The following is an 11811-nucleotide window of genomic DNA, read 5'->3' on the forward strand; positions in this document are numbered from 1 at the left end:
TGAGTAAAAGTAAAAGTTCATAAGCTTCCAGTCTTTTCTTCGATCATCTGATGCTTAGTGAGACATCATTTTTTGTTCCGGCCAACATCATGTGTCCTGTGAGATAAATGGTTTCATTGGATGAATGTCTTTCTTTGTACAGTTACAGTGTATTGTTATACTCTCATCACTCCTTACTTACCTATTTCTGGGACCAGAAAAGTTCATGACCAGCTGAACATACTTATCTTTTCCATGCGCAGGCACATCAGTACTTGTACTTGACAAAACACTTGACAGACTTCATAATTTGTATCTGTAAGTCTTTATAAGTCCGTTAGAGATGTTTTTCACTTTTTACAAAATCAAGGAGAGGAATCAAAAAAACTCAAAAACACTTTTGCAATTCTCTTAGAGAATGCCCCTTTTGTGTGCCTGTATGTTTCACACTGGCTGGCACACAGTCTCGCACTCCACTCAATACTGCTGTCTTCATGGCCTTTTGTAGCAGCGGCGAGGGACAGATGAAGAGAGAGAGAAAAGGTAGAAAGAAATTAAGAGTCATGAAGGAAATAGAAAGAGAGTTGTAACAGAGCTGATGAAAATACAGAAACACGGATGGTTAAGGAGGATCAGAGCAGGAGGAAGGGAGGGATACACGGAGTGTACAGTACTGCTTGCCATGTCTGTCTCGGCTGTTTTGTGTATGTCACAACAGCTTTAATTGTCTCCCTCATCCAAATTCTTCTCTCCCTTTACAGTTTGGTTGGTAAGGGCAGCGGTCACTGTTGGCACTGAGTTCAAGAAGGCAGCCTGAGAGTTCCTTTGCCCAGCAGGAACTGCAGGACACGGTCCACCAGCAGAGCAGCAACAAAGTCCACCACCAGAACCTGGGCAATGATCAATTTGAACTGCAAGGAAGTAAAAAGGAAGCAGGTTACCTCATGGGGTATGTCATAATTGCAAGTCTATTAAGTCAAAGCAGTACATGGTAAAATAATGTCAGCTCACCTCAGTTGGAATATCTACAAGAGCAAACTGTTCATTGAATTCTGGTGAGGAACCTGTAAGAAGTCCCACAATCGCTAAACCTGACAGAGCGATACTCCAGAGTAGTGGTCGATTCTCACTGAGTGACTCCATGAAGGGGTGACCCTATCACACACAATAAGAAATGGTGTGAAATTATTATACTATACTGAATGAGAGATAACAAATAGTAATAGCATTAAGAATAAGTACCTTGTAGTTAATGGCAAAGGTGGCCATCTGCATGGCCATGGACATTATGTACACAGTGCTGTTAATTAAACTGGGTTCAAACTCTTTATAAAGATCTACAAACTGATCCGCTCTGCAAGAGAGAAAGGACAAGTGCATTGTTATTACAATGTGTTAATGTAATGTTAAATGTAAATATTTAACTTGTAAAGCAGAATTTCCATTTTCTCTCTCATTCTCTCTCTTTCTGTCTCACTGTGATTTACCTGGGCGGACTTCTGCTTTGTGCCTCTCTGTAAAGGTAGACCAGACTACAGAAGTGAACAGCAAACTGCAGCAGCACAGTCAACACCGTATAAAGATTGAAGATGTTTGGTAAGGGCCGCTCTCGAGACAACGTTTTCAGTGGCTGTGTTAACAGGAGAGAAAAGAAGATTCTTAATTTTTTTTGCTATCAAAACCAGTAGACATTTAACATGTTAGAAGATAAGCAGAGGCTGTATTTTCCTACATAAATTCTCACCTTTGATCTAGAGATGAAGAGGAAGCATCCCGCCAACAGCAGGCCCTGCAGGGTCGCCTGGAAATCACTGAACTTGACCCCCTCGAGGTAGAGTACAGACTGGCTGTAGGCCAGTACCAGGGCATTGAGAGCGAGGATTTTAAACATTTGGAGCGTTGTCACTAGAGTGCAACGGCCTTGCTTTATTACATGGCAGACTGTGGACAAAGACAAAGTGACACGTTTCAGAAATTTTCATGTTTGAATCTTTGCCCACTGTGTCAAGAGCTGAAAGTTGAAAAAAACACATTACTCACTGCACTGTATGGAGGAGAGCTTGGAGGTGAAAGGGGCTGCAATGGAGGCATCACCCAACTTCACTACTTGTACCTGATCCTCTTCAAGTTCCCGTAAGACTTGACTGATTCTCTCCTGTTACAGAAGAAACCCTCACGTTTAGACCAGTGCATTTAAACTCTATTACTCAATAAAAAGCACATTTATTCTCTGTTTTGAGCTATAAATACATGGTTTTGTCAATGTTGGTACAGTAAGGGGGGGGGGGGCTAAAATGGGAATACAGGTTAGCATGTTCCATTCAGTGGACCTATGAACATAGATGAGTTTTAGCTGGCATATGGAGGAAAAATAAGAGAGGACAAAATTTAAGTTATTGGTAAACTATTCCCTCAGGAATCAGGGAGGAGGTACTTCCTGAAGATACACACCTTTTGTGCTGCAAGCTGCTCTTCTCTCTGGGCCATCACCCTCTGCCTGGCTGCCCTGGAGCTCAGTTTGCCTCCTGAACTGACAGGTGGTAAAGGTCTTGGTTCTGCCGTGGAGGCCTCCTTCTCTCTCCCCCGTTTCTTTTTTTCGGGCATGCGCTCAGGGGCATTGGCTAACAGGGCAACACCTGAGGATAAACAAAACAATCGTCACTGCTTACTGTTGGGGTCATGCATTGGCACAAAAGCTGTAAGCCTCGGTGGTTGATAAATCTTACCTATGTGGGCATGTTTGAGAGCTCCAACATCATTTGTACCATCACCACACATCAGTGTTACGTAACCCAGACCCTTTAGACTGGTGATCACAAATTCCTGAAACACAACAGACAACCATCTTAATAGATGATCACTTCTAAAACCAAAACATCCTTTCAGCTCACCCTCAGAGACCTTGTTACATAGAGTACCACCAATCCATCACACTCAAAAAACTGATTCCCTAGATTTCCCAAAAAGCCTCTCAACAACCCCCAGAGAAATATACCTGTCAGACAAAGTGAGCGGTGTCCCCTTGTTAAAATACATGGCTTTTTGCTGCACTGTATTGTAGACTACTGAGACTACTCTCTGTCTAAACTCTGCTTTGTCTATGATGGATCTCACTGAATTATTGGTGAGCAAAAGCCTTTGCTGTTTGACAAAAAACACAATATCTGGTTATTGATGTTTGAGACAGACAGTAAAAAATGTCCAAAAACACAACTTCAACATGATGTCTATGTTCAGGGTTAGGGGTTGTATATTTTCAGCCAGTTATCAATGGCTGGTATTTTCTTTAAGAGTACAAAATATAGTGTTGTACAGTGAGGTCCAAAAGGCTGAGACCACTTTCTCATTCAACTGAATGGGAACGACTACTAGTCTGAAGACACATACAGCTGCTGCTTCAGGACCTACCTTCTGTTTTGGACTGACACGGGCAAACACTTGAATGTGAGGTAAGAGGGTGTGGAGTAGCCGAGGGTCACAGCTCAGTCTAGCCAGCCCCTCCCCTGTTACACACAAGTCAAACTGATGCACGAATGAAGAAACAGAGGGAGGGGGCAACGGTACATGCACAGTGCCATCGATGGATTCCCACTGCCATTCACCTGTAAAGGAAAATAGCACTATGATATATAATTCTGCACTTTGTCTGTGTCCTCGGTCAGAAAAACCTACTGCAAACAGATTACTACAAGAATCTTTGTGTCCCTTAGCTACAACCTTTATTTCTGTTATCTACTGGCTTACTTGAGTACATGTAATTCTGTAAAATGGTGACTTGTCTTACTCTGATCGGGGAAAGGTTGCAATATAAGTGTGTGTTCTTTCTGGATGAAGTGAAGCTCTCTTGCTACGTGGCATGCCGTCAGAGGGTTGTCGCCTGTGATCATCACCACCTTGAAGCAGAGGCACAGGAATCATCCTTCTTAAAACCATTCTACTTGAGTATGAGTGCATACTTGTATGTAGTCAAGTTATTTACATGATGAGATGCTTCCTGAATTTCTCTGATGACAGCCTTGCTGTCACTCTTGAGGGGGCAGGACACAACCATGAACCCAGCAAAATGCAGGTCACACTCCAGAGCATCGCGGCTAATCTCCCGGACCTATTTGACACAAAAATATCCAGCTCAGTTTGAAACTAAATCTATTTTTGACAGGCAAGACTACTCACACAAGATAGTTTTAAGTAAACTTAATAAGAACCTGCTGATGACTGAGGTGTCCAATCTCTTTATAACCCAAGGCCAGCACTCTTGCCCCTTCACGAGACATTTCCCTGTGGACTTCATCATAACTCGCCGGACATTCTGCAAACTACAAACAGAGCCATATTAGAACACCAGTAGGTACTCTTGATTAGGCTAGAAAATAGCAGAGTATATATTAAGGATGGTGTCTGTATCTACCATTCCTCTGAGTGTCTCTGGAGCTCCTTTCACAGTTGAGATGTAGCAGAGTTCAGTGGAGCCCATTTTCTCATAGGAGGCCAGGACCGACATCCTCTTCAGAGCGCTGGCAAAGTGGAAACGCTGGTGAATCTTAAGTCCCTGGGTTTTGATGCCTCGTGGGAACACCTTTTCATCTGGTCAAAGAGACGAGAATTAACAAGGCAAGCAGACACATTTAAGCATTGTGCCATTAAGAGCAAACTTACCCAAATGCATTAAGATCTCCACTTTAAAAGTGAAGCTTCTAACACATCATTTACAATGCAACATAAACAGTAAATGCAAATGCTTCCCTGCGTTCGAAGAACAGCATCATTGTAAGATGAACGGGGTAAATTAGACAAAAAAGAACACAACAGGTGTGGTGCAAGTTTGTAATGCAAATCGGGAAGACAAATTTGAGAGGGCCACTGCCCTGCACTGTGCATTCAGTGGAAGTCATATTCCTGTACCTTTAGTGAGAGTCCAGTCAGCAGCGGTTAGCATGGCCTTCTCCAATGGATCTCCGACCAGCTGTCCATCATCCAGAGTGACCAGTGAGTGACAGGTGGCTACCACTCGATGTGTCTCAACTGGGATCTCAGATACAGGCATCACCTCCTTTCCTTCTCTGTCATAAACACACATACCACTCAATACACTCTGCAAATATTGAAATGTTGTTCACTTAAACCATAGTATAATATGCTTTGTATTTATGCCTTACAAATTATGATATTCAAAGTAAAACACTGAGAATGGTGGGCAGAGTTTACCTAAGGCCTGCTACTCCTCGTACAACCAGACTGTCACTGGTCAGTGTTCCCGTTTTGTCAAAACAGCAAACCTCCACTTTCCCTGCGAATGGTATCCTGAAGGGCTCTGTACAGAATACATCTAGGCAGGAAGAGAAAAAGAAGACACGAATGAACCACTGCTGTCACAAGCTGCTTTGTCCAGGTCTCTTGATATATGCAGGACAGGAGCACAAACAAACTTACAAAGTTTAGCCAGGGCGATAAGAGACGTGTTAACTGCCAGAGAAAGCTCTATGGGGAGTTCTGGTGGAACCACCGAGGTGAGGATTAGCGTGCACTCCAGAAACAGCTTGTAGCGATTCCTACTGACATCCTTGGTCCCTGAGGGCATAATACAAAGCACAGTATTTAGATATTACTTATGCCCTCATCTCCCGCTATTAGCTATCACTTTGCCAGGGATAATGTCTGTGTTAAATAAGAATTACATCATAATGAGTTGATTCTATGCACCTCACCTTCTACCCACACATAAACAGCTGCAGCAATGGCAAACACAAGAAGGAAGAGGATGAAGATGAAAGTCTCCAGGTTGTTTGCCGTGACTCTCTTCACACCAAAGAGGATGGTCCGTAATAGTTTACCCTGGAGGAAGGTTTGTACATGCAATCAGTACGCTTTCAGATCTGACTCAACATGTCTTCCACTCATATGTTGTCAAAACTGGAATCAAAATGCATGGCAAGAAAAAGGGGAGTGTAGTAATATAGTCATACTATGCAACTTCCTCACCTGAGAGGTGTAGAATCCTGTTCTCAATACATAGGCCACACAGCCATTGTCTACAGCTGCACAAAAAGGAAAAGGTTTAAGAACTTGTACCTTGTTTTGATGATAAAGAGCGATAAACTGACTATTGAATACACTGTTTCAACAGCCAGTATTCGTTATTAGTAAAAGATAAAGGAAGGGAGGAGCTGGCACTTACGTTTAAGTCCAGCACTAGCTTTTAAAGGTGGGCTATGTTGGACCACTTTTGTCCCACCAGAGATGATGTGGAGTCGAGAGTCTGTCTGAACGTCCAGGACTCGCTCTGGGTCCAAGTCCTCTACTGGCTCCTGCACACCCCATGATGTCAGCAGTTATTACATCACCGCACAATAATCTCATGCCATTTAGAATAATTGAGGCTTACACTCCAAAGTCCATACCCTCAGTTCTGTATAGTCAGCGTTTGACCACCAGTGCCTTGGGTGGGGATTATATTAAAAAAAAAAAAAAAAAAATACGGCAATATTTCATTTATGTTATTTAGCTAATCTATGTGCATTTGTTTCATGTCAGCTCAGTGTGAGAGTCTCTACTGTGTTTTGCTGTCTTTTACGGTCACGTTTCTTTCCTCTTCTCTGTTTCTGTTTCACCATGTGTGTCTTAGCCCTTAGCCCCTCCCCTTACACAAGGTGAAACAGAGCACAGGAGAGCAGAGACAGGTTAACAACTTGTTATGCTGAATGCAATACAAGCTTTCCAGCAAGTGTTATAAATCCCTAAAAAACCAAAGCTGGACAGACGTGAACCCCAAAAATCTGAAAGTCAGTCCAAAATATCAGCAATGTGGAGACAGCAGTGAGGATGCAAGTAGTTCTGCAGCTAATGGCAAGGAAGCTAGTCCCAGACACACCACTAGCAGCACATACACCCCAAAGCAGTCAACCTAAGGGAAACACTGACAGTGTTATCATGTATATATCAGTTTGCCTCTAACCTTCATCTGGGGCACAGACTCTCCAGTCAACATGGCCTCATCCACAATGCAACGACCCCTGAGTAGCAGCACGTCACATGGTACCAAGTTGTCCTGTGGTGAACGTCCTGTGCAGGACACAGTGCACATATAAATCACAAACTAACAGCATGAATCTGATGTTTGTGGTGAAAATAAAAATGTTGACAGGACACTTACCTATTGAGACGATGTCACCAGGGACAAGCTCATCACTTGAAATAGGTCTCCACTTCCTGTTGCGATACACCTAGAAGAAAATACATCAAATAAAAGTAGGATGTTCTGTTTTAAAGACATTGAAACTAGTTTAACTATAAACACACATTTTTGTGACGCAAGACAAAATGTAAATTTAACATGAAATATAATAAATTTAAATTTTCATTAAGCCTACCTGGATCATGTAGGGCTTGTTTCCCATGCGGCGGATCTCAGACATATTCCTCATTTGCTGCTGGACCAGTGATGCCTCGAATGCCACCAGCATGAACAGTGTGAAAACGCTGTAGTACCAGTACTCGTCCAGACACCACAGCCCCACACAGAACACCTGGTGGATGTCAGAGGATAGATAACATCACGTGGATAAAGACACCCTAACCCTACAAAATGTACAATAAAACCAATAAAATTATGAAGAAATATTTAAACATACACATACCTGGAAAACAAAAAAGGGAGCTGTGGCCCTCTCTTTGAAGAGCTCCAGGAAATCTGGCACCACCATTTCAGCACGATTGGTGCCGTAGCGCTTTTCCGCAGCTCTGAGTTCAGTTTCCTCCTGGTAGCCACGCCAGGACTGAAAGTAGCCCATTGGGTGGCTGATGGGAAATGCTATTGGAAGGAAATATTTCTTCTCTTTGTGGTCAAAGACGTAACGAATCTTTTGAAACTCAAAAGATAGAGTCCCCTCCCCATTCTCATCCTGCTGGTCAGAACAACAAAAAGACATTTTGAATTACAGCATTCAGTCAAGAAAGGCACATTAATATTTTCTTAGGCTGGAAAAAAATATCTGAAAATCAGTTCATACCCTTTATGCTTTAGGGAAATCACATTGTAACACTTTAATTAATCTAACCTTACCACTTCTACTTAAGCTTTAATGGTATATGAGAGAGGAGTGCATCAAGATAATGATATTCTCTTTAGAAATGTCCAATCACAAATGACAATAGAAAATAATAACAGTTTAATTGTTTGCTTACTTTGAAGCCATGCCAAACCAAGGAGTGACAAAGTCAATATTGATTTCAAACAACTTGTAAGATCAAGAGATGTGTCAGAACCTAAGCTTGGTAGACAGAGAATGTGAGTTCCGACACATGTTCCCAATTAAGACAACTTGGAGAATCCTGAGTGGAAACGTGTGAACTGACCTGGTCCCTCTGTAGTGCCACCAGCTCAGCAGAGCCGTTGTTGGGGGTGGGTATGACCTTTGCCAGCGTAGCCTTGTTTGGGTCTGGTTCCTGTGAATACAAATGAACAGGTGACAAATTCACACACTGTGGCAGGGCACTGTTATTTTTGGTATAGTTGTGTGCCTCTCCAGCTTTGTCCCTCTCAAAGGAGACATGCCCCGACAAATAGGTACTTGATCAATAAGATGTTCAGGCACAAACATTTTTTTAACCATTATCTATCTATATAACAATATTGTAGCAACATTTTTAATATTGTGTCATGACACAAAATCTTTTTTAAATTGGCAGTGCAACACCAACACTGCTAGTAAGGTTTCTATGAAATACTCTGAATGCTGTACAGCTTTCCATTACCATGCAGAAACTGCAGCTAGACACTGAACAGGTGATTTTCCATACCCAAACAGATAACTTTATATATTAATCAAAGATTGGTCTTAATGTTTGCACAATATATATTTTGTTTCTATATCAACATTCTCTTGCTTGAAGGAAGTATAATGTCAAAGAAAGTCACACAGGTTTTTGCAGCCTGCTTGGTAGAAACAACAGATAACAATCTGCCATTGTCTATGAAAGTGTAATGTAAAAATATAAGTGTCAAATAATCAAAGTTATCATGTCAACAGTTCCCAAAAGAAAATGAATGAAGATAGAAAAAATGTGGCAGTGGTGACTGAAAGTGCCCTTTAAACAGAGAAATGTCATTGCTGATTCAAATTTGTGGTAAACATATCATCCACGGTTGAAGCCCAGCACCTGCCCTGCTGTAATACCTTTGAGCAGGTCATTGATTCCGCGCCTGCTCCTGAGCTCATGCTGTCCCTGACTTTTGACCTCTATGTAAGCGTAGGGAAAATAGTGGATTCCCCATAAATATCTCAGTATTATTGTTGTCATTAATGACGTTTACCTTGGAACAAGTGAGCCAGCAATGCGCGTGCACGGACCAATAACCAGAGAGTGCTGTGAGGACGTGCGCGATCCCGATAGCTGCCAGCGCTAGGAGGCCTGCCTCCGGATACTCGGAAGCACCGTATACTCCTAACCACACGTACAGCCATCCCGGGTAGAGAACAGCCAGAAACGGGAGAACGGTGCCGTGCAGCAGCCGGGGCCTTCGCCTGTACAGCGTCACCGAGCTCACCAGTTCGTCGCCGGTGCCGCTGTCATGCTGGTTGTGGTTCACAGAGGGGGCCATTTGCAGCTCACCCGGTCCTCGGATCCCGTCCACAGCCATACTCCCCGCTTTCTTGGCGTCGTTCATTGTACCTTTCTCACTCCTCTGGCCCCCTCTATCATCCACCACCACCCCGTCGTGCCGTAACCGGTAAAAATACAATTGTACACACGGAGCGGTGTTCAGTTCAGCCTTGAGAGCCCGTTTACTGAATCGCTCGTTCTCTGGCCGTGGCTTCCGCATACGTAAACACGCAAAGACACGTAATGGTTGAACCGCAAAAATCAAACATTATTATTTTCCACGCAGTTAAATTGTGTTGTTTATGTTAATTGTCTTACAACACGTGAATAAAACTATCTTTTTGACAAAATATCGGGTATATTTGTCGTTAAATGCTTCAATTATGCGATTTAGTAGCTACCCCTTTAATAAATTCGTCGTCATTATAGGGGAGTAACTATGCTCTGAGATTGACACAAATCTGAACCAATAGCATTAAAGAACCGTTTCACAAATCTTGTATGTGATCCAACCAAATAGTAATGGGTATGCGCGGTGCAGTCGCCGCACAGACATGGCACCGCATGCCGAAATACTGCTGCTGTAACCTTGATTGATCAGCCTCTTCGACTGAGACAAGCCTTAAAGAGCAACATGTAAGAATCTTTAATATGGCTTACATCATTAATACATTTACCATATCCCACAGTCTAGATAGAGAACTAGATACAGAGTGTGAATAAAGACATTTGTGACTGTGAATCGGGCAACAGACTTCACATAACTACTTTATTGTTTATGCTTATTATAGAAAGTTTACCAGGTTAATGGCTCCATAATTACTTACTGAATTACATTCATTTGTCACCTTTCAGGCAGGCTGCTATGGATATCACGGCAAAGTATTGCCATAAAGAAATGGAAGAATATGGGTCATGTGTGGCCTCCAACCCATCAACATGGCAGCAAAAGTGTCATGAACTGAAGATGAAGGTTGCTCAGTGCACATCATCACAGTAAGGCAAAAATAGTTGTGTGCCCATTCCCACCCATGTGGCCTCCTTACACCAACATGATCAAAACTTTGTATCTAACCCCTACATTTGCTTTGATAGCCCAGTGATCCAGAAGATCAGACAAGACTGTTCCAAGGAGTTTGTGGAGTTTGAGCGCTGCCTGAGAGAAAACCAGGACAAACCTACCTCCTGCTCACCACATGTGGCCCGCTTTCTGGGCTGTGCAGAGGCAGTGGACCTCAGTGGAGTGGGTAAGTCCTTGTTGGAATTGGCCATGCACAACTTCAATATCACATATGGACAGTTGTGAATTCTCACTTGTCTCTTCAAGAGGCAGGGGTGTATTTTAATGACATTAAATGGTTTGTGCATGCAGGAATATTTCAAATGTGTAATGGTCTCTTGGACATCTTGAGCAGTTGGCTCCAAAATCACACATTTTTGGTTATCATATCAGCAGTATGTGGCTGATACAGTGCCATGTTTTGGTGGTATTACTTTAATAGTTCACATACCAATAAAGTCAATTTCTTTTTTCAGCTACAAATCCAATACCTCAGCCATCGTAGCAGTCAGACACCTTCCATCACCTTCAGATTGCACCTGTCCCCACAGCAACGCAGATGTGCTGGTTTCACGTGTCCCAGCCATGGTACTGTATGTACAGTGACTGCTAGGACATCTGTTTTCCTTTGTGACATAATGTGTGTATCCGGTCAATCCCCTACAATAAGATGTAGGGGATTGCTACAGCACTGTGAGTTAGATGGGTGGTGAATCCTTTTACTTTTCTTGTAAATGTTATATACTTACCTATAAGTGAGGATGCCTGGTTTGTATGGGTTTTTGCTGAACCATTTCATTAAAATTGATATCAGACTTGTATTACTCATCCGGTGTGATCATCCTCTGTTGTTTTCTGATGCTTGTGTCTGTCCTTCCCACCGTCTCCTTCTCCAGGTCTGAGTCAGAGTCAAATATTAAACCGGAATGTATCACTCCCACACAAACCCTCCTGACTACTCAATGACTGAGAAATAGGGAGTCTGGGAAGAAAAGAGAGGGAGGAGGCTGTCGACCTCTAATCAGTGGGACTACTGAGAGAGACAGAGGGAGGATGTTGAGTTAGGAGCCCTGTGACCACTAAGCAGAACAGAACTTTTCTGGGTCAATTATTAAAGCGCTGAAGGGGGTAGTGGAGGGAGAAAGCATTCATTCTTTTCAAGTATAATATTG

General features: G+C 42.7%; 2 protein-coding genes across 3 annotated transcripts; one reads left to right on the plus strand and one right to left on the minus strand.

The window, feature by feature from the left end:
- Positions 1-285: 285 nt before the first annotated feature.
- On the minus strand, positions 286-9773 carry atp13a1 (ATPase 13A1). Of its 2 annotated transcripts, none has more exons than XM_023404289.2 (25): positions 9290-9773; positions 8332-8421; positions 7614-7877; positions 7347-7502; positions 7130-7199; positions 6932-7038; positions 6155-6284; positions 5959-6014; positions 5685-5811; positions 5410-5547; positions 5185-5305; positions 4882-5039; positions 4388-4563; positions 4185-4295; positions 3959-4084; positions 3764-3872; positions 3388-3581; positions 2706-2802; positions 2431-2615; positions 2020-2134; positions 1724-1920; positions 1467-1609; positions 1222-1333; positions 991-1134; positions 286-890 (listed from the first exon to the last, which is right to left on the minus strand). In XM_023404289.2, exons 1-25 carry the CDS (start codon positions 9641-9643, stop codon positions 780-782), a joined length of 3591 nt encoding a protein of 1196 aa, XP_023260057.2. In that variant the 5' UTR covers positions 9644-9773; the 3' UTR covers positions 286-779. The 2 variants fall into 2 exon arrangements, with proteins under 2 accessions (XP_023260057.2, XP_023260056.2); XM_023404288.2 differs by having other exon boundaries at positions 7614-7880.
- A 10-nt stretch (positions 9774-9783) lies between these two features.
- On the plus strand, positions 9784-11467 carry chchd5 (coiled-coil-helix-coiled-coil-helix domain containing 5). Its single transcript, XM_023404382.2, has 4 exons — positions 9784-10215; positions 10435-10575; positions 10675-10826; positions 11116-11467. Coding segments are annotated over exons 1-4 (324 nt in total). The 5' UTR covers positions 9784-10213; the 3' UTR covers positions 11145-11467.
- Positions 11468-11811: the final 344 nt, after the last annotated feature.

The sequence above is a fragment of the Seriola lalandi genome, unplaced genomic scaffold (assembly GCF_002814215.2).
Source record: "Seriola lalandi dorsalis isolate HSWRI2012SDOR001 ecotype SW California unplaced genomic scaffold, Sedor1 jcf7180002054240, whole genome shotgun sequence".
Lineage (NCBI taxonomy): Eukaryota > Metazoa > Chordata > Actinopteri > Carangiformes > Carangidae > Seriola > Seriola lalandi.